Source organism: Uloborus diversus, chromosome 7 (assembly GCF_026930045.1).
Source record: "Uloborus diversus isolate 005 chromosome 7, Udiv.v.3.1, whole genome shotgun sequence".
Classification (NCBI taxonomy): Eukaryota; Metazoa; Arthropoda; class Arachnida; order Araneae; family Uloboridae; genus Uloborus; species Uloborus diversus.
The window spans coordinates 148,234,099-148,258,363 of NC_072737.1; the positions used below are offsets into that span (position 1 = coordinate 148,234,099).

The 24,265-nt window shown below is 31.0% G+C and overlaps 1 protein-coding gene across 2 annotated transcripts in view; it reads right to left on the minus strand.

Moving 5' to 3' along the window:
- Nucleotides 1-453: 453 nt before the first annotated feature.
- LOC129225690 (mutS protein homolog 5-like) overlaps nt 454-24,265 on the minus strand; it is a 90,626-nt gene continuing 66,814 nt past the window's right edge. For both annotated transcript variants that reach the window (XM_054860167.1, XM_054860165.1), the window contains 9 exons: nt 22,336-22,432; nt 21,615-21,704; nt 19,774-19,900; nt 17,797-17,946; nt 16,875-16,949; nt 5,067-5,204; nt 3,959-4,093; nt 2,955-3,028; nt 454-627 (listed from right to left, as the gene is read on the minus strand). In XM_054860167.1, coding sequence (XP_054716142.1) covers nt 507-627; nt 2,955-3,028; nt 3,959-4,093; nt 5,067-5,204; nt 16,875-16,949; nt 17,797-17,946; nt 19,774-19,900; nt 21,615-21,704; nt 22,336-22,432 — 1,007 coding nt within the window. In that variant the 3' untranslated portion in view covers nt 454-506. The remainder of the gene's footprint in view (nt 628-2,954; nt 3,029-3,958; nt 4,094-5,066; nt 5,205-16,874; nt 16,950-17,796; nt 17,947-19,773; nt 19,901-21,614; nt 21,705-22,335; nt 22,433-24,265) is intronic.

Consider the following 24,265-nt stretch of genomic DNA (forward strand, 5'->3'; position numbering starts at 1 on the left):
AGCCGCCTAGGATAGTGCATAAAGAATTTCAGGGCTACTTATCTTATGTTCCTGTAAAACTAACACATATTTTTGTGGGCATTCATTCATTCATTTCTTAATAAATAAATGAATAAATCAAAACAAAAAGTGATGTAGCAACTTGATGGAAGACAGATAATTGCAGTAGTTTCGAATAATTGCCCGCCGCGGAAAAATCAATGCTATTTCTCAAATTTGTAATCATTCTATAAAGGGCCCCGCCAGAATCCTCCAATCGGGCCCCGCATGTGCTAAGGCCGGCTCTGTTTGTATGCATGTAGCATTGCATGTGCGACCATACATTCCTATATGAATCTTTCTTGTTATTCTGTGCTTGACCTACGCGTACATTTTTTAACTAGACTTTTAATTCACTCAGTTTTTATCCAACACTGAACTGCAGGGAAAGAAAGTACACAATAAGGAATTTTATTGAACATTGAAAAAAAGTATCATGGTGCTTCTGTCACAACAAAGATTACATTTTAAGTGTTGACATTTGGTGTAGTCAATGATGCAATACTATCTTTGATAAACTTTATAAAATCCAACACATCATCAGTCTCAACATCAAGCTCTAAAAACTGTTCATAAATGGAATGGTAACTGTAAAAATAATATTTCATCAATAATTAGTGCTAAAAAAGGAAAAATATTATAGTAAAGAGCATATTTTATAATTTTTAAAAAAAATCTGGTCAACATATTATAAAAATCTCTATGTCAAAAACTAAGTAAATAAATACACTAAAAATTGTCAGCATATATAGGAATTTTCAATGAGAACAAGCATTTTTTTTAAAAACTGTCGATACGTTAATAAAACTATTTATGAAGATTCTTATGAAAGTATGTCACAAGACTTTTAAATGTCTGAAATCAACAAGTCGGTTGGGTGGCCTTGTATGCCTTTGGACAATATTTTGACCTGTGGTTCAACTGATCAGTTGGAGAATTTTTGGGATGTAAAAAATCATCAGAACCCATTTCATATAACTATGCGGTGTGTAGAAGATCCCTTGAGTAATCATTTGGCTTCGAGTACTCTCGGAAAAATAAAATTTCTAAAACAGTTTTGCATCAAAGAGAGCTCAGGCGCCTCCATCAGGTGGGAAACTAAGCGTCAAACTTCTCTGTGCTATTGACATCTGAGCTTTACTGGTCGCACATGAAAGACTGGATGCCATATCAGACTGGAAGGTGGATGCGAATATTTGGCCAAATACCAAAATTAATTTCCATTTAAAATTTTAAATGTATCTACACTAAAAGTATAATTATTAGTTTAAAATAAATAAAAAATTTAATAAATCATTACAAAAACAAAGTAAAATAATGGAATAAATGATTAATTTTCTGAAGTTCTGCATAAATTAATAACATTAATTTTTTTCTTAACATAGGAGTTAATAACTGATTATCATGCTAACATGTTAAGCGATAAATAAAGAATCTTGTGGAACCCCTAATGTTCCAGCACAATAATTTATCCTCATTTAACTTCAATTACAATAATTAGTTTAGTTATTTATACTAGCGGTACCTGCAGGGTTTTGCCTATAGTAGAAAATTAAAAGGTCATTTGGTTCGCCTGTACATTTACAAATAATGATTATGAATTTCTCACCAATATGCTATGTTAATTCGCTCCTTCATGTTATGGTAATTTGCTCTTCCATGTTATGGTAATTTACGGGTCTATGTTATGATAATTCGCTCAGTGCAGAGGAATTAAATCCACCATTGGTGGTAAAAATAAAATCATAAATAAAGAACAAAATCGAATTTTTGAAAAATTGCTTTGAGGTGCACATCCCCATGCTACAAACTAATTTTGTATCCATTTTCATGAAAATTGGCGGAATGGTCTAGGTGCTATGCGATCACAGAGATCCAGACAGAATTTCAGCTTTATTATTAGATTTCACATACGGTGTAAAACTTCAGAAATTTAAAACAGCAAAATTTTATATTCAAGTTCTTATATATTATTATTAATTACCTGTTTAATAATTTGGGAATTTTTTTTTTCATCTTCATACTTTTCAAAAAATAGCAGCTAATGAATTTAACATACATATGAACATTTGATACTATAAGTTTCGTTTCTGATACTGTATTTAATTGAGTTTTTTACACTAAGGTTGATGTCATGTCAAAATGATTTTTAAAAAGTACAAAGCAATAAAATTTAAACTAAAGATATGAGTGCTTTCTCTTACATTAAAATTACTTTGAATGTGATAATATTAGTTGTACTATGGTACTATAACTTTCATTTATAGTCCTAAAAAAACATTTGTTTGTTTACCATTAGTCGAATATAGAAATTTGTTGACTATTTGGTTGCAGAGTATTACAGAATTTGGTTTATTTGTCGAATAGACAGCATACTGAATATTTCATGCAGCTCCATTAATTATGTTATTTTATTTCAACACTTAATACTTTGCATGAAATTTTCATTGAATTCTGACTTTAGGACAGTAAAGTAGAATTTATTTTTGATTTGCCAGACTTTTTTCTCTTGACTTTTTTATGCTATCCCAATGTTCCTGATGTTTCTAGACCTTCCCTGTTCTTGTAGGTCTACAATAATTATTGCTAAATAGGCTTTGATGCCGATCTGCCAAGTTGGATCCCCTTTTTGAAAATTTTGATAGTTAATTCCATACAAATTCCTTTTAGATAACTCCCAGAAAATCAAGCAGGTCGTTGTTTTACAAACTTGCACTAATAAGTAACTTGTTGCAGGTGCTAAATAGTTTATCTAATTAGATAATATGATTTTATGCATATTTGTACTTTTCTAATTTGTTGCTTTATTCATTCAAAAGCAAAATCAAATTGTTAAACTAACAATTGGTTTTACAGAGAATTTTAATAAGTTAAAAATTATTAAAGAAAAAGACAGTCAACTAAACAATACTTACATTTTAAGTTTTTGATTTACAACCAATGATTTGTTAGGTGGAATTGCCTGTTTGTTTTTTAAAGCTTGTGAAATCTAAAAACAAATATTTAATATTACTATTTAACAAAATGCAATGATAATTTCTCAAAATACTAAAGTCAAAAAAAAAAAAAAATGTATATATATTCCCCCCCTCCTCGCAAGTTATTTCAAAATACATCATCATATACAAGTCATTGAAGCGAAAAGATGTTTTGGTTTCTTAAATATGTTCTCCAATTCATTAATTTTATAAACAACACTAAGTTTAGTAAGTTACTGCCCTATAGCCAGGGCTAAGGCAGTAAGTTTGTCTAAGGCTACACAAGTCAACTTTACCTCCCACAAACTCGATTTTAAACAATGAATTTTGAAACTTTAGATCCTAATTATTTTGGATAAATCTTTTCATTGATTGAAGCAGTAATTGTAAATCGAAATATTTCTTTTATGTAAAAGAAAACTATTAATTATTTAATGCATCAAATTTTTTTCAAACTGCTCGGCCTTACATTTTGATCAACTATCTAGACATAGAAAATTTAACATCTTTTGAACAATTGTCTACATTTATTCATACAAAATAAATGAAGTAGTTAATTCATTTTAGACAATTTATATAAACATTAAACAGAAGAGTTTGCAAAAACTTGTTTTTTTGTTCATTAAAAAAGTACCCTACTAATGTCAGGTATCATCAAGTATAAAGTGGGGCAGGCCCAAGGATAAGTTTTAATGATTTCTGTTAAATTCACTAAATAGGAATAATCACATTTTGATAAAATTTATTATTCTGTTGGGAAATTTAAGTTTTTTTTTTGAATTTTTACTGTTGTTGTTCAAGCCTGTTTGTTGGACATGCATCACTTGATGTAACTTTTATTCTTGAAGTAGACGGTGCAAAATATGATGAAGCAGCTAGTTGTTAAAAACAAACATGGAAAAAATATTCTAAAGACTCTTTATACCGCAGAAAATACTCACTTCTAAGCTTCTGCTGACTATATGTTGAGGTAAGCCAGCCAGCAAGGCAGTATTTGCTGCATGGCTGCTAACTGCAATGCCATCAACTATCTGGTAGAGAAATACCAAATCTTCATTTTGAATTATGTCCATAGTCTGTAACAAAAATTAAATGCACACATTGATTATAGTAAATTGATTTACGGTGATATATTGCATTCAACTTGGCTCAAAGAGCAAATTTTGAATACTGAAATCAGTTTGAAATTAAAGTCTGAAAATGCACATAAAACTCAAATTTTGCAAGAAAAGAAGTGTGAAATCTTGAGTTAAAACCATTACTATATTCCAGTACACATTTTAAAAACTGAATGCAAAATATTTCTGAAGATATACATGAAATGATATTAAAAAAAAAATTAATTGCGACAAATTCTTGATCGTCCATCATCATCATTCCGTGGTCCACTGAAGATTCTTTTCTATAAACTAGCAGATTGGGAAAATTTAGAATGCTGTGTTGGCGAAGCCTAAATTGCTATTTTATGCTTGCAAAAATGGGAAAAATGGACAAAAGTTAAAATTTTCTGATTTGAAATCTGAATTTTCTCAAGTTTAAAATGTCTGAAATTCAGACAAAAGTCTTAAGAATCTCATCACTGATGTAAGGACAACTACACCAGCAATTAAAAATGCAAAAAGTTTGTCCTAAACTAAAGAAGCCTTTCTTGAATGCCAACAAAAATTTTGTACTGATAGTTATATTGCATGCTTCAGCTCCAAAATATTTAAAATAATTTTTTTATAAGTTAAAATAGCACATATTTATTACGTGTATGAACTAATACTTATTTTAATAATATCAATATTAAATTCATCTTCTTAAATTTTTAAGGTTTAAACTTAATTATGTTCCAACTATCAAGTTGTTTCAAATAAAAAAAGTGAAGTATACAAGTACCATTGGATATTATATTACTATGCAAAAGCAGAAACACAGGAAAAATGAATGTAAAACTAAATTAGTGTAACAAAATTGCACCCAGAACAAAATTTTGAAGTCAATGCATAAAAACCAAGGCTAATTTCTAGGATTAACCAAACAAAAAAACAGCTAAAAATACAGTACCTGAAATTTTATGAATGGACTATTCGTAAAAAATGTATTCAGAGAGAGGTAATGAGTAGCCAAGAAAATATGAGGAGCTGAAGCCCCTTTTTCAGCCCAAAACTTCAAAATTGCAACAACGAGAGCCAAGCCACTATGCTGTGAAATACAATAAGAAAATTAATTAAATGATTATGATAAATAAAACATTTTATTTATAAATCTTCTCACTGTGTGAAGAGAGGAAACAATAATAGTTTAAAGTTGTACCATGAGGAAGCAGCACAGAAATGAAATAAAAATGCGAGCATTATTACTCCAATATCTGTACCTCAGAGTCAGACAGACGTAAGTCCAAAAATTGTGATTTTCTGTTTATTACTGCATTGTATGTATAATATTATTCCGCATAGAGCTATGAAAGTGAAATTTTAAAAAATAAATTCCTTTATAACTTAACCGGTGCTATAAGAACGTAAGTTGCAACTTTTGTCTGAGCCAGAAAAACGTAAGTCCACTTAACATCAACTGGCTCTGAATCATTACTTAATACATGTTGAGAAAAATATCATCTGTTATTAGAGGAATAATATTGGTTAAAGAAATATAAACTAAACAGATTTATTGTGGAATGATTTCTGATGGGAATGAAAAAAAATTGAAAAGCAAAATAAGGGAAAAGGGAGGAAAAGAGTAAAAAAAATGGCCTGTTTCTATTGACAACGTAAAAGAGACGGCAGGAAGGGAAACAAAACCAGAAGCCACACATTTGTTTTAAATTTTAACAACAGCAAAGAAGTAGTTTGGAAAACTTTTTTTAATACACTATCTATCTCTGAAACCTTTATTAGAGTCGCTTTAGAAAAAACCAGTGAGTCTAAGTTGGTGATACCAGACGAGAGGGGTAGACGCATTCCTGTAAATAAACTAACAAGTAATAGCTTAGACAAACATCTTGAAGTTTCCAGTGAATGAAAGTCACTACAGCAAGGAAAGATTGAAACGTAAATACTTGGGCAATCACCTAAACATTTCTGAAGTGTACTAACTATACATCGATGAGTGTGTGAAAGAATAAACTACAATTAAGTTCAATAACTATTAGTCTTATCCAGCATTATGTCCCCTCAAAAACTGCTTTATTAGGAGGAGGTAACTGCAACGTTCTAAACACCAATCATGTTTTCTTTTTTTATTTTATGTTTTAAAAGAACTGCTGTTGTACTTATTTCTTCAAGGATGTCACAAATGAAATATGAATTTTATTTTCAACTGGAGATGAAACACACTGAGGCATACATAAATATATGAGAATGTGTAACATTTTAGCATTTTGCTAACATTTTTCCATCAATTTTAGCTTTTATGCTAAAGAACTTTTGAACCCAGCTTAAACCCTGAATGGTGCGGTTCAACTCAAAGATTGATGGCAAGGCATGGTATTTTGTAGTAAGTTACCGCCCCTTATAACTGAGCTGGTGGTATATTTTAAGTATTTCTGCCTTAGCCCTGGTTTAAGGGCGGTAACTTACTACAAAATACCATGCCTTGCCACCAATCTTTGAGTTGAACCGCACCATTGCTGCGGTCACTCATCTGGTAAACTAATTTTACTTTGTTAGTTAGGCTCTCTTGGCTCCCTTAAGAAGATTTTCGCCACCAGCTCATGTGATTCCTATTCCGGGCTGATGAGTGCTAAAAAGCATGAAACTGCAGTCCTCGGATGGAATAACTGAGCTGGTGGTATGTTTTAAGTATTTCTGCCTTAGCCCTGGCTTAAGGGCAGTAACTTACTACAACAAGGAGTATTGCATACATTTTTTTTAAAGTTAACAATTATGTTTTGCCTATGTAAATGAAATCCTTCCTTTCAGTTTTAACCAGGGATGCAGAGTTGGAGTTTAATTGATTTTGAAGTAAAGGAGTTGTATTCGGCGCCGCCGGGATATGACGGTTTAAAATACAGGAGTTTAAATTGGAGTTGGTCATTTTTCCTTTGAGTTCGAAACTCTGTGCTATTGAGTCAGTCGGAGTCGGAATAATTTTGAAAGGGAGTCTGAGTCAAAGGCTCTAGAATTCTAGGAGTTGGATTTGATGATTTTCAATCCAAACGCACCACTCTGGTTTTCACACTCTCGTACAAAGTAGATTAATGTGACTTACGTTAGTCTGGCACTCGGGCCACAACAACGTAAGTCCAGTTCTGATACAAGGAATCATTTATTCTTTAGTTATGTAAATAATTGAAAAGTGGTGCAAAAACTAACCTACAGGGGATGAAGAAGACATTTTTTTTTTAGTATTAACAGTCATATTTTGTAGCGTAATTCATATAATAGCTTTGCAACTAGGCAACAAAATCATTATTTTCCGTTTTTTTTTGCTCTACTGCAAAATTATCATAATGTGACTTACGTTCCTCTGGCTCTGAGGTACAGATATAAATACCATTCTACTAACATTATTAAAACAAACTTCCTTATAAATGCATGCTCAAAAAGCTGAAAATATGCCGATGGTACATTTCAAAACCTAATAATTTTAAGTCTTAATAAATCGCACCTTAATATCATTAAATTGTAGACAACTCTATATAAGCATTTTATTTTGAAACTTTGTGGGATATATTGAAAATACAACTATTAAACAGTGGCAGTCATTTGAATCACAGCCATGATTTTGTAAGTTAAAAAAAAATAAAATAAATAAGTAAATAAATAATTTAATAAGAAATTAAAATGTTTTTTTGAAAATTGAAATCCAAATATTTATTTTTTATAAATTGACTTTAAGAATATTTAAGACACCCAATACTTCTAACAATATGCAAAGACATTACTTAAGCTATTTTCTGGTAGTAGCTATCTTTTAATAGAAATTGTTTATTCATGAATATATATATATATATACTATCTAAATAAAATTGAAGATGCAAAAAGCAAGAACATAAAAATGAACTACTAGTATGTTGGGGCCATCACGAAACTTTCTTCCATATCTTTCTTATAATTCTAATCCCTTCCCATGCTTGACGAGGAAGCAATATTCCCAACAAAAACAAAATTGCACACGCCAAAACTTGACGACCATCCCAATTCCCGATTTATCTCAAAAGGAAAGCGAAGAATGAAAATTGAAAATTATTTTAAAAGCCTTGCTTAAAATATTTACAAACATTTATTTGTTAACCAACACAAGATGGCAAGAGTTAAAAATTTTAAATCATCGCGATTTTCTGGTTTATTTTCCAACAGTTAAGATCACGCAAAATATGCAGACGACAGTCTAATACGATTTATCTTTCTCACAATGGAAAAAAAGAACGTCCAATTGCGCCACTCCCTTTTCAGCTATTGACACCAAAATCGAATCAGCTCTTATACCCTATAGTTGCTACTTGTCGATTAATTTTTGTTTGATTCCGTTCATTATTTCTTGAGATACAGCAGTCACAATTGACAACAAAAAATGTTCTATAGCTCAACCCCCCTTTGAGCTATTGACACCAAAATTGAATCAGTACCTGTACCTGTTAGGGGCAGCATATGGAACAAATTTTGTTTGATTTCGCCAGTTACTTCCTGGAGAATAGCAGGCACTTATAACCCAAAAAACCTCCTATTGCTCCACCCCCCTTGGAGGAATTCGCTCCAAAAGCCAATGGGCACAAGTTCACATAGCGGCACATATGTGTACCAAATTTCGTTCGATTCCATGCGGTAGTTTTTGCTGTAGAGCGGCCACAAAAAACTGGTAACACACATGGACGGACACAGACATTTTCCAAAAATGGTCGAAATGGACTCAGCACAACACCTCAAAACGTTCGAATCCTTCAAAATTCGAAAATTTGCACGAATCCAATACTTTCTTCTATGTATTAGATATCGAAGAAAGTAAAAAGGTAAACCAGGGACCAACAGATAAATTACACAGCATATATAGCAACTGCAACAAGTTACTTATTAGTGCAAGTTTTTAAAACACCAACCTGCTTGATTTTCTGGGAGTTATCCAAAAGGAATTTGTATGGAATTAATTATCAAAATTTTCAAAAAGGGGATCCACCTTGGCAGATCGGCATCAAAGCCTATTTAGCAATAATTATTGTAGACCTACAAGAACAGGGAAGGTCTAGAAACATCAGGAACATTGGGATAGCATAAAAAAGTCAAGAGAAAAAAGTCTGGCAAATCAAAAATAAATTCTACTTTGCTGTCCTAAAGTCAGAATTTATTGAAAATATCATGCAAAGTATCAAGTGTTGAAGTAAAATAACATAATTAATGGAGCTGCATGAAATATTCAGTATGCTGTCTATTCGACAAACAAACCAAATACTTTAATATTCGGCAACCAAATAGTCAACGAATTTCTATATTCAACTAATGGTAAACAAACAAATGTTTTTTAGGACAATAAATGAAAGTTATAGTACCATAGTACAACTAATATTATCACATTCAAAGTAATTTTAATGTAAGAGAAAGCACTCAGTTTTTAGTTTAAATTTTATTGCTTTACACTTTTTAAAAATCTTATGACAAGATGTCAACCTTAGAGTAAAAACTTCTGCTTTCTCAAGGGGAGGACCGGTCCTTAAGTTCACAAGGCCCTATTGCTAAACAGAAAGGGCCTTGTGAACTTGGGGACCGGTCCTCGCCTTGAGAAAGTGTCGGTCCCTGGTTCACCTTTTTTCACTTTTAAGTTCTTGCTTTTTGCATCTTCAATTTTATTTAGATTGTTTATTCATGAATATGTTTGTACTGTTTTTGTTTCTAGCAACTTTGCGCAGGCAATAGAGTACACTTTAGTATTTATTCTTTCATTTTTTTCAATGTCTTTGAATCTATATTTAAAATATGTTCTTAAAATGTAACTCATGTTGTATATGTATATATATATATATATATATGTATTTATCTTATATAATTAAAAACTGACCGTAGGTATCTATGTATGTACCTATGTATCTATGTCCGAGTTTCTTTTCCCTAACGACAGTGGACTGACCATCGAAACAGGTATCGAAGGATTTGTAATCCCTCGTCTTTATGTTTAGCTATTTAACATAATCCTCCGATAATAATTAGCGGGGGGTATCAATTAAAAACTATTACATATAACACTTAGATTTCGACATAAATTCCTATTTTTCGAAGGCTTTCCTCTATTCAAATTATTCTTCAGTGCTTCATCTCAACTTTCCACAACAATGCTTTTATTAAAATTTATAGTGTGAAGAAAATCACTGACACAAAAGATCTAATGCCATTTTTTGTCTCAAATATAAGCAAATAAAATTCTGGGTTTTGTCTTAAAGGCTTCTCCTGTAATCGTGGGATTTAAAATGTTTACTTTTTTTTTCTTTTTGAAATCTGCCACAAAATTTTACTGTTTTTTTTTTTATTTAAGCCTGATTGTGGAACATGCATCACTTGACATAACTTTTATTTTCGAGGTGGACCGTGCAAAGCCGGCCGACGTAGCTAGTATATACATATGTTACGGTAAGTGTGATAAATTGGTGACTGCATATAATTACCGGTGATTATGCACAATCACCAATAAACTTGGTAAATGTGATCAATTATTCAATATTTATCACATTTACCGGTTTATTTATACAATCCCCGACTCGTGATGGGGAATGTAATAAATTTGAAACATTCTGTAGAGTTATGAGGGTTTAATTCTAAAATTAGCACCCATAGCAATACCATTAATAATTTTATTATAATTTTGAAAATCTGTTTACCAACATTCCACTCAATGAACTGCAATTCACAGTTACTGAACTTTTCAAAACAGTCAATGCTTCACTCAATATTAATGAGGAATTTTTTCTCAAACTTTTTAAATTTTGCATCTTTAACAATTATTTCAAAAATGACAATTCTTGCTTTTAACAAATCAATGGTATTGCTATGGGTGCTAATTTTAATTCTACCCTAGCTAACCTTTTTCTTTTATTTTATGAAAGAGAATTTTTTTTTATTGATAATCCTGGTACTACACCTTTCTGTTGCAGATATATCGATGATTTATTATGTATCAACTACTCCAACTTTTCTGAACTCAGCAAAAATATTTATCATAACTCCCTCACGTTAAAAAAGACTAGTTCTAATGGGGTAGTTTCCAAAATTTTAAAAGTAGTTTTTACTGAAAGAGCATGCTTAAAAACATAGGATCTGACCATTTTTAAAATAATTTGTTTAAGTTGAACATTTAAAAAAAATTACTTAAATCGGTGCGTTTTCATTGCCTACCTTTCTTGCCGATGACATCACAAACGATGAAATGCCATTATGTGTTGCCATTCACAGAGCAAAATATTTAATTCGCATCTTTACTCACATGTATTGGCAACGATATGGTTGAGAGCAAGCGTAGAGCGCAATTTTAATTTGCTTCTTGATTATCATAACGTGGAAACACGGTACAAAGATGCGCCAAAGAGCATCATTTGTGATGTCATGAAGACCACACCTTGTTTGAAAAATCGGACATTTAAAAAAATTAATTAAAAAATAACTGTTGGGAAGATGAAAGAATTTTCTGGGTCCATGTTATTCTTTTTGCTTATTCTATCAATTTCAGTCAGTAAAAGTACTACATTTGATGGAAGGAAACAACCCCATTGCAAAATTTTTAATTTTCTTGACATTAACATTAATATTTACTTCAGCTGTGAAACCACTATTTATGATAAAAAACGCAACTTTCAATTCAAAGTTTTCTTCTTGCCTGAGTAAAAGTTTTTATTGGCATCATTGTTTCGCAAGCCATCAAAATCAAAAGAATTTGCAACACTATTACAGCATTCAACCAAGAAATAAATCAACTTAAAAATAAACTGCTTGAAACCAATTTCTCAAACAATTTCGTAAATAATATTTTCTCTAGCATAACCTTTAATCAAAACTCGCTTCACTGTAACCGTCTAACTGATCAACATGTATGAATTTTCTGGAGGAAACCACGTGATTGGACTTCAGTTGATGCTGTTTTTTTGAAATGTGTTTTTTGGTCGACCTGGAATGTTTTTGGAACTGATTTATTGGATGATCCTTTTATTTATTTTTTATTCATTTCATTGGTTTTGTTTTAATTTTATTTTTATCGACTGGCACGAAAATTGAATTGATGAATACTAGAGACGTACCGAGTAGCACTTTGGCCGAGTAGCCGAGTAGCGTGTACTCGGCCTTTCACTACTCGGCCGAGTACCGAGTTACCGAGTACTCGGCCGAGTTACCAAGTACCAATTATGTTTTAAGAAGAACCACCAACACACATGTGATGAATTTTGAACTATTTGGAATAGTAGTATAGACCTCCTTGTCCATATAGTAGTTTTTAAAACTAAATTTCTGCTGAAATTTAATTATGCATTATGTAAACAATTTTGTTTGTATGAAAAATTTTACAAAAAAATTATTTTTAAAATTAAAAATAAATAAAAGTTAAGGAATTAAAACAAATTACAGTAAAATCCCTCTAATGTGGACACTAACAGGACAATTTTTTTTTGTCTGCAATAGAGAGATGTCCGCAGGACATGGGGTTAATAATGTTATTTGCATTGGAACTGGGGAATTAAAAATTGTCCGCATAAGAGGGGTATCCGCCTTTGAGGGGTGTCCATTAGGAGGGGTTTCACTGTATACCAATCAATTATAGTTCTAGTCCGCCAAACATACATAATTTTTAAAAGCAGATAAAACAAATGTGCAGGAACACTGCAGACACGTGTTTCTGCCCCCCCCCCCCTCCCCGTTACAAGGAACACCTTTTTCAGTGCATAACATGTGAGCTAAAGTATGTAAAGACATTCAACAAAAAAATCCAACTTTTGTCGGATGCCTTTAAATTCACGAGCTCCCAATTTGTGCATTGAAAAAGGAATTCCTTGTAACGCCAAAAGACGTGTCTGCAGTGTTTCTGCACTGTGCTTTTAACGTTGTTTTATTTCCTTTTATTTTTTAAGCAAAGGTATTTTTATATTTTTTATAACTAATTTTTGTTTGTAGCAAAAATCCATTTTTAATATAAAAATTCCATATTTTCTGTACTTACCTTTTTTGCATAATTTTTAATAAATAAGTTTTACTAACATTGGGGACATTAAAATAAAGATTTATTCCATTGAAGCATTACAAACTTCATTATTCTCAAAATTTAAATTTGGCTTATAAATTTTAATTGTAAATGATTGCAGAATATAATGCTTGCTCTTTTTTTTATAAATTTTAGTATCTGTCTTAGACAATATTCAATTTTTTGCAACTACTCGGTATTAGCCGAGTATCTGACCAGAATTTAGCCGAGTACCGAGTACTCGGTACGTCTCTAAATGAATACGAATTTGAATTTACACCCGTACACAGGTAAGACTTTTGATTTTTTGCTGGCGGTACGGTGGATTGACATGATTGATAGCCTTGGCTTCTAATATCCGAGACGAAACCCCAGTGCTTAGTTTTAGGTCTTAGTTTGAAAAATCAGCATCCATTTTTCACATGTGGTGCATTTAGCCCAATGTAATCCTGAATGCTAGCTTTTTCGTAACAGGACATCCTACATTTAGTTTTAGTATAATTTTTTGATCTTTTGACCATAGGATGAGGCTTCCACTGATGAAGAGTTCTGACTTCATCTCTGTCATTTATCTATGTTCAACTTTGTCTGCTTGTTGTTTTATTGATGTTCATATATATATATATATATATATATATATATATATATATATATATATATATATGTACTTCAGAAAAATAATAAGGTAGGGATGGAACCTATATATGCGAATGAAATCATTTAACGTCATCACAGTTGGCTCCAAATTTCGTTTTTAGAATTTCTGAGGGAAGACCGCAAATCCTTTTTTTTTCTCAGTAGTGAAGAGCTTAAAATGAGCAACAGTTTCAAGAAAGATTTCGAGTGAGAAACCCCCCTCCGAACTCTCTCGAATAACGTTGCCTGCAAACAATGGCTGAAGGCATGTTTTTAGGACATTTATTGAATACTGATGGAGGATGAGCACATAACTTGTACTGGAAGTTTTTAGCAATTTGTTATTGCATTTTTACTGTACATGCCATGCTGTGTAAAAGATGGTTTGAGTTGTCACATCTTTACAGATAGTAAATACTTTCGCAACAGAAACTAGAGACATTTAGCCATCTTAGGTGATGGCAAAAGATTGCAAAAAAGTAAGGAGGGAAACTTCAGCCAATTTGTACTTTATTTTTTGGACTGTACAGTGATTTAGTTTTAGATATCACTCCAGCACTCTAAACAGTTAAATGACTCCAGTCACAACTAAATTACTAAATTGGTTAGTGAGCTCGCTTGGATCCTTTTAGGTTGAGCCTTCTGACATTACTGCATCATTTCGTGGCATTTTGTACTTAGGAAAGTTTAAAATCAGTGAAATTTTTTGTCAACTTCTCGGCGATTGCCGATTTTAGAATGAAAATTACAGGGTCTCCTCCCCTCAAAGCGATAGCGCACCCCTCAAGTGTTACATAGTACCAATCTTGAATAAAAGCTCTTAAAAAAAGAAAGAATTACCACTTGAAAAAACTGCCTGAAAAATTCCAATGACGCAATTTGTGCGATGGACTCTCTCCCCCCCCCTGGGGGAGCACTCCAGTTAATTAGCCTTTTTGTCTATTAGAGTATTATTTTACTATTATAGAGTGTTTTCTGCGATTTTTGAGTATTTTTTAAGTAACAGAAATTATTTTTAAAAAAAAGAGGATTATTTTGCTCCCCTCCCCTTCCCCCCCAAACCAGACACACAAAATGCTGGGACTTTTTACTCCTTCTTACTGGAAGGGTAAGAAGTAATTTGCAACAGGTTTAAACTTTTTTTTTTTTTGTGATGTTTGAGTTTGGCCATTTTTTAGCCTAATTTGACTGTACACTCCCTACTTCAATTCTTAAACTTTTTATGCATTTGCAATTTCACCAACAGTATTTTAAGTCATTCAAGTACTCAAGGTTACTTTTTTTCACTAGCAATATCAAAATGGCATCTCTTTGACAGTTTCAGTACTGGACATAATAAAGTTAGCAAGGAGTACGGTTATTGTGAAAATCAGAAATGTAAATATAATTTCAATACTTATGTATTCAATTGTGGATTTAGCTGTTCGTTGCTCCAGAGCACTAGTTACTCTCCATCATGCAATGACATTTGTTATTGACTTCCAACGCAAACAGAAATACCCTCCTACATCCGTGAACTATTTCATCTTGTCATGCCATTTAGTGAGAAAGGTAGCCATTCAAAAAGGTAACTATTGTAATTCATCAAGTAATATTTTTATAATGTTCTGTTATTTCATGAGAAAACGTTTTAGGTACTCATATTTTCACCATTTTTTTTAAATTTTCACTTTTTTTTGGCACATAATGGGATAGATTTTTTTTTTAATTTAATTTATTTTTACAAAGTTTCACAGTAAGTGAGAATATCAGGTCCTGAAGTCACGAGGGAATTTAAATTTCCTTTTTTTTGACCGAGAGCCTGAATTCAAAGACTTGAGCTGTTTAGAATTTTTCATTCACTTATGTTTTTAAAACTTCATTTCAAAAAAAATTTTTTGACGAGTTTATGATGAATCATTACTACAACAGTTATTTACTTTTATATTTTGTGGTACTGAATCATTGTTTGCATGGAAGGGAAAATCCTCTGCTTTTGAATCAGTCGCCTGTTAAAAAAATAATAAAATGCTGCGCATTTCAGGGACTTCCCCTTTTCCCCCCACTTTTTGATTTCATGAATAATGCAGGATTTTAAAAAGCACAAGGAAACAGCTTGTAATTTATTAAAGAATATTTTTTCTTTTTTAAACTGATATACAGAAAAATATTGACCAATGCAAATAAATAGGGGAATGTGGGGGGGGGGGGGGGCAAAGTGAAATAGTTAAGACGACTGAGCTATTTCAAAATGAACAAATTGGAAATTTCTTTTGAAAATTATAGTAAATAAAGAGAGAACATTTTATTTTATAATAAAACTTGCATTGAAACAGTATTTTTTGCTTTTGGCTGTAAATTTGCGCCTTAAAAAATTTCACCTTTTTTTCATGAGGCAAAGTGAAAATAAATATTTTTTTAATGACATATTTTCTATTTGATTATAAAAAATACTTTTGATCAAATGAATCAGTAAATAAAAGTTTGAATGAATAAATGAAAACATAAGGAAACAGTAAGGGAATAATTAAATAGATTAATTAATTAATACATGAAAAAAAATAAATGAGTTAGTAAAAGAATGAATGAATAAGAAAATAAGTGAATGAATGAATAAAACAAGTGAATTACTAAATGAAGGAATGTGAATGAATGAATAAATAAGTGAATTACTAAGTGAAGGAATGAATGAGTTAACAAATGAAAACCTAACTGATTTAATAAGTGATTGAGCGACAAAACAAAATAAACTATTTCACTTTGCCACATCCACTTTGCCCTGCATGTACTTGCCAAACTGTACAAAATATTAATATTTTAAATGTTAATAACAAGAACTTTATCATTTTATAATAACTAAAACAATTTTTGACTTACGACAAAATATTACAATATGAGTATAAGTTTTGGAAAATTGCCTGTATTATCTTATGCTTTTTTCTTCAGCAGCATTTTTTTTTCTAACTGAAATAGACAACATATGCTATTACATAGTTAAAATATTATCAGATAGGGGCACTAAAAGCAGAGTAAATATTTCGCTATTTCACTTTGCCCCATAATCCCCTACATATTCAACTAATAATTAATTCAATTAAAAGGTATACTTACATGTTCTGTATCTTTACCAAATTCATCTACTACGACAACAGAATTTGAAGTGGCATTATTTAAAGGCAATGAAATCTAAAAATAAATTTATTCATTATTTATCAAACATAAAGAGGCTCGATGTAAGAAGGGATTACTATACAACTATATCAAGTTCATGGGTTAAACCAGCTTAAGAGGACGAAATTTTAGTGTTTTTTGTGATTTTTTTAACAGGAAAGAAATAATCAGAATTTCTTTAAACTTGGAAGATATTTTATTCATTTTTTGAAGTACACCTTGTAATTTTTTGAACTCATTTCCACCAGAATTAGTGGAGTTAGAAGCTGCTGTCTATGGGCGGACACCATTAGAGCTTGTTGTCGGTAGGCATTACTGAAGCCATAATTTTTAACTGTAATCATTACAATTTTTCTTTCTTGCAAACAACATATTTCCCTAGAATACAAACCTAATTGTGATTTTAAAAAAAAAGGTGAAAATTGCATGTTTTTGAGATGTTTGATTATAATGTTATGTTTTTCTACCATTTTTTTTTTTCACATTTCTTACATTAAAAAATATTTTTATTCATGATTCATCAAAGAGTTAAGTTCATATAGTGTATAATTGAATAAAGAATATTCACACAAATTTTCAGAAAGATTGGTTCAGGATAGTAACGGTAAATAGCCAAACATAAAGACGGGGAAATTTCAAATTTATCGATACTTGGTTTGATGGAGTTTATTGTTGTTTGGGAGAAGTAACTTGGACATAGATACATAGGTACATGCACACAGTTTTTAATTATATAAGATATTAGTAAAGATTAAAAGCTTTGTTTAATTATAATTTAATTTATTGCTTCTTATTTATGTTTAAAAGGCAATCAAAAAAATTTGATACAACTTTCATTTACTGGGTTTAAAGAAATATTTACCTGGTTCAATGAAATAAAAAATGATGATAAGTTGACAGACACAGATTCTGTGGAATGAGTATAAGCAAAAATGCTGCTGACGATAGGAATTTTCGCCTGACTGGCTGGAACAAAGCTTCCTATATGTGCCATATATACAATCAAAGCAACCTGAAATAAAAACATCACACTTCAACAAAAATTAAATAAAAAAAAGGATATTAAATGCCTCTTTGCATTTTTAAATGAAAAATTTTAAACTTTTTTAAATGAACTTGTGTGAAGTAACGTTAAATTCATATATTGTGTCAAAGATTTATTAAAGATTAAAACTAAAAATTTTGGTTATATTCCAAACAGATAAAACATTTTGCAGCTAAGAATTGCTTACTAGAAAGCTACATCGAGTATTTTAACCAGTAAAACAATCTAACTTCCTATAGAAGATATACGGTAAGTCTAGATTGAGAGTTGAATTTATAATAATTTGGTTAGGTGGATTTGTTCTTTAGATGACCTCAAGGAAGGTGTAGAGTTATAACATGTATTTTGAAGAAAACTTTTATCTGCAAGTGGCAATACTTATTGAGGAATTTAAAAAAGGAAAATGAGATATGTAATGAAGGAAGAAAAAATAATTTTGTAAACATGTTTAATAAATTGCAAGTTTTAAAAGAGCTTTGCTGGTGTTGGATAAACCAAGAGTGGATACAGAGAGTGGATTAAGAGTTCATGAATCCCTTAAATTGATAGCCTAAAATTGTGTTTTGGAACACTTTAATTTTGAGAAATTCAGGGTTCACTGATATACATCTGATAATTATTTTTTAAATTTTCAATAGCAAAATTACATTTATTACCCATATTAATATTATTCCTTCATTATTGAAAATAACTGAAAATCAATATACAGTGAAATCCTGTTACAATGAATACCATTGCAATGAAAAATCCATTTCAGCAAAATAAATTTTTAATAATGATTGAATTGCCATTACATTGTTTGAATTTTAATACAGTGGACGCCGGTTAATTGAATCAGTGGTTAATTGAATCAATTGCTTTAATGAATCACATCGTCAAAAACAGAACAAAATCCAGCTTGATTGAACTAGTTGCTTTATAGAATCAGCCACTATATGGAATCAAAACTGTTTAGAACAAACGTAATTCATATAAACGGCGGCCACTGTACAGTATTCTTATTATAACAAATAAAATTTTCAGTCCCTTGCAGTTCTTTGCAGTGGGATTTTACTTTGCTTTAATTTATTATCATACTGTATTATGATATATTAACATTAGGATATAATATATCATCAATATAATATAATTAAAGAATACTATCTTATTTTATATTAGTAATACATTATATCAAATAAGATTTTATACAGTGAAACCTGTGTAAGTTGACCACTTGCGGTGCACTACTTTAGTGGTCAACTTAAACAGGTGGTCAAATACAAAGGTTGACTTATATAAGGGCTAATTCCGTATATGAAAAAAGCGGTCAACTTAGACAGATGGTCGATTTACAACGGTGGTCAACTTCACAGGTTTTACTGTATTATCATTTTATACAATATTTTTGTTCATTATTTTTATTTACATAAGATATGAAGTAAATCATTAAACATAATTTCCATTTTTATTTCTTTCAATGTAGAACATTCTGTTGCAATGAATAAAGGCACACTCACATGATATAATTATTTTGTATCTTTGAAAAACTACATACGCTTAAAAGATATGTTGGCGTAAATCTCTTTTGTCCTGCAAGTGTCTGAAACAAAGAGGCTTCACTGTTTGTAAAATAGACTCACAATCATAAATTATATATGCCTTAATGTAGAGATGAATAACACAGGCAGAAACAATTTTTTCCCCAAAAAATTTGTTTTACTTATGATTGTGCTTTTTTGATATTTTGAAATAGAAGAAATCTATATTGTCTCACATTTTATCATATGTGTGTGTGTATATGTATGTAAAACTTACTTGTTTCAAATAAACACTTTTTCCACTAGAATTAGGTCCAGTCAGAACTTTAATCTTGCTTTCTGAACCTCCACTAAGTGTATCGTTAGCAACAAATGCAGCAACACACATTTCTTGCAGAGGATGTCTAACGAAAAAGCATAATCAAAAACAATTTCAGCAATTAACTTTAATCAAACTGATCCAAACTAAATTAATAACTCAAGAGAAATTACATAAAAAAAGCAGTAGCTTCTGTTAAATGTGACCATTATAGGGCTTGAATGTTTTGATAACATTAACGCATGATAATATAGATGGCATCTGCTATTTCAACCTACATGACTAAATTAAAGATTTCTCCCTTCTTTTGCCTTGGATGAGTTCATAGGAAAGAAGTTAAGGAAAAAGGAGAAAACTAATTCACATTACCAAAACAATTTTAATTTGTGGTCACAAAATTCCAGAGGTAAGAGGAATCAGTGATTCTGGCACAATTAAAACTAATGATTAAGAACTAGAATAAAATATGACTATTTTAGGGCAACGTTACAGGTTGGGAAAAGGAAATGGAGACAAAATCTTGACTGAGAAGGGAAACATTTCATTAAATTTGACATATACTAGCACTGTTTTACAAAAATTGAATTAATTGACATTTGTAGATATTGGTTTTTAAAGCGATTTGTAATATAAATGACTTAAAGTTATTATAGTATGAAATTACAAACGTGTTGTAGACACCTGTTTTAGTGTCAAAACTTTCTTTGCAGCAAAGAAGGTTTTGATCCTCCGATGCAACGCAGCAGTTACTACTTTAGATAAATTATTACCTTTGAGTAACCAGCAGCACAGCCAAAAATTAACTTCTGTGTGAGGTTTTTTGGTCATAACCACCCATGTATATACACCGAGGTGATTAAGTCATGGGATACCTCCTAATACAACGTCTGACCTCTTTTTACTCAGTAAAACGCAACAAATCGACGTGACAAGGACACAACAAGTAGTTGGAAATTTCCTACAGAAATATTGAGCCATGCTGTCACTGTAGATTCCGTTATTGCAAAGCTGTTGGCTTTGAAGTATTTTTTACACAAACTGATCACTTGATTGTGTCCCTTTTATGACTGATGTAGTTCATATTGGGGGATCTAGAGGGCCATATCATTTGCTGCAACTGTGTAGAATGTTTTTCAAGCCAATTGGGACTGTTTGTAGCTGAGGGATAGGGTGTATTGTAAAAACAAGCGCATTCTTTGAGTAGTTAAAGTCCATAAATGACTGTAAGTGGTCTTAAATACGATGAGGTAACAATTTTCAGTTAGTCATAGGCTTTTCTAGACAAGAGGACCTAGTCATGGACTAGAGGATATTGCAAAAACAGCTCACACCTTTATAGAGTCAATGGGACCCCACTTGGGTTTCTTGTTTCTACAAATGGCTCCTACTGCAATCAAAATTGTAAAAAGCATAATTTGACTTCAAGCCGTCAAAATACAAATGAATTCCAAGGGCTGGATGCTGGATTGTGTGTTGGATGCTATTTTCTAAAAAGAGGATTCTGTAAGATTGAGAGGCTCAGGGGGAAAAAAGTCAATTTAAGGGGGACATATTCGCAACCGCACAGGAGGAGGGCTTATGAACCACAGGAGTTGGCATTACAAGCATAGAAAAATAAAATCAAAGGAATATCAACTATGTTCAAGTGAGTCAATGGTTCTTTTCTCTCAATCAATTAGTAAGTCATGCACAAGATAGAAAAATGTTAGAAGAAAGTGGAATTTTCTTTCCAATAAATATCAGCACATATAGCAACTAGTTTCAGTATAATTTTTTATTAATTATTAGGTGACACTTACCTTCCTTTGATTATATGAAGAGTATCATCCTTCACTATTTCTGGTTCAGTCCAACTGTATTCTTTTGCAGCACAAGCCAAAGCAATGAGGCTGAAAAAAGGCATTTGTGAATTAGTAAAATGGAATTTAAGTACAAAAGATGATTTACCATTTTTTCAAACAATTTGATGTGAATACATGATTTTTTATAACTCTATTAAATATATAATACAATTAAATTTGCTATTTGATACACCATTCCTTTCCTATTAAATAGCTAATATCAACTTAACATATTTAAATATAGAATAACAATTTAATAAGAAAATGAAAATGGAGCAAAATAAACTATACTAGTGAACTGAGCAATGCCTTGGAAATGATCTTGACTTGAAAATCTTGACTTGAAAAATGACAAACCAAGATTTAAAAAATTTTATTTGTAAACTTTAAAATGGGGAAAAAATTATCTTGATTATGAATCCTCGATATAATAATGCATAACTCTATGGGTGATCATGGTTGCTTTAGAAATACCACATGTCTGAAAGAAACATGCTACAAAATTGCCTGATGTTAGGTATAATTTTTGAAAACTGTTGTGGATTTACCAGAACTTTAAGTTTACTGATTTTTCAATAAATTAACCACTCTAAGTCACATTTTATAACTCTGTTTGATATGCACCAGAAATGTCAATATCTTCTAAAATAATAGTAATAATATAAAGAAATAAGAATACCAATCTAATTTAGCACACAAGTCCATCACTGGAAAAACTAAATCCTTCATTTCTAGAATGACATTTTGTAACTTGTGCATGATTTGTGTTTCCTTGTCTGCAAAACAAGAAAATATTTTAAGAGCATTAAGAAGTTAGACTAACTTTACTAAGCATACATTAAATAGTTTAGGATATTTGGCAATAGGGTTAATCTAATGCAATATAAATACATTTAACATAAAATTTGTAAGTTTGATTATACACAAATTATATAAATGCAAGTTAAATAAGAATTACAAATAAAACTAAAAATTTATTGAATAATTTGTAACAAATTCTAAATGTGACAGACATAAGCAAAGATTTTTACTTAATTTCTAATAAATAAATATTAAAATGAAATGCTTATTTTAAAAATATTAGTCTAAGAAACCAAAAATATGTGTTATCATTTAAATCATGGCAGATGTAATACAATGTAAGGCAGATGTAATACATGACAAATAATGGACATGAACTTAAAATGTATGAGCTCTGATATTCCAACATTGCACTCAATTTATGTACATTACAAGTTTAGAAAAAAGTTGCAGAGCAATTTAAAAAAAAAAAACATCCAGGCAGGCTTAAAGCTGACTTAGTGTGTTTCAGAATTAATTTCAAAACTTAATCCAGAAAATGTTAAATATTTTAAATTAACTTATAATTATGATTCTCTATCTTAAAAAACAATTTTGGGATGAAGTAAATAAATATCAGGAAATTATAGCCATCATAAAGAAAGCCACGAAAGGCACTGATGTCCCTTACAGGCAAGGCTAAAAGTATATTGTTAGTAACATGATAAACTAAAAACAAAATTTCAATAAATAAATCGTCAAATAAAATCTTATGAAACGACTACATTAACCCTTGCTCACTGTATGTTAGAAACTGTTTAATGCAATATTGCATTATTTTTAAGGAAGAGGGATTTAGTTTATAGCTTTAACTTTTTCAATATAATGAAGGAAAAAAAAACAGAGCCTTAACTAACCGAGTTTCAATTAACTGAGGTTTCTGTCAACCGAGCCAATAATGAAGTCTATTTTTAAAAAAAATAATAAAAATAATGAAATGATGAATTTTCAATTTGAAAATAAGATATTTTTGGGAAATCACTCTTTTTTTCAACTGATCTTTCAATATTTCACTTGATATTGTCAAAAAATTCAATTGAATTTTAAAATGTACTACAAGTTATTTCTCTATTTTAGTTTTTTCAGTGTAAAACATTATTTTATTTTTGTTCATTTTCATCTTTTAACCCGTTCGGGATAGCAGCTCGCCGAAGCCAGCGCTCCCTCAGGACGGCAGATGTTACAAGCGGACTGTACGTACAGGCCGGGGCAATTTCTCCCGCTAAGCCTAATTCGCAGTTTCGGAAAGTACGCATTACATTGATAACTTACGATGTTTAAACGAAAAGCCGAAGGGCTAAATTTCGTAAGTCAGTCAACAATGTTACATGCTTATACAAGCAGAGATAATATCACACAGTGGAAGGTGCAGAATCAAATGTTAATGTGAAGAAATGAACATTGGAAACTTGTTAAAATCTTACCAAAAATTTATTGGTCCATAGTAACTAAAATAAATATAACTAACAAAACTAAGTTCTTAAGAATAAAACCCGGCCATAAGTGGAGGCGGAGTTCGCAACTCCCCAACACCTATCGGACCTAACTCACAAGAGGCTGACGAACACAAAAGAAGAGAGAGAGAACGATTGGAATCGTTCTCTATTTATACTTGCCTCATTTGCATATGATTGGGCATCAAGGATGCCAACCTAAAACTGAAACTTTACACGTGCCGAAAGAGTTGAGAAGTTAATCTAATTTGAATAAAGTTAATTTTATATTACCTTACATTAGGAATGAGAACGCGGATAAATATCGTTTACCGA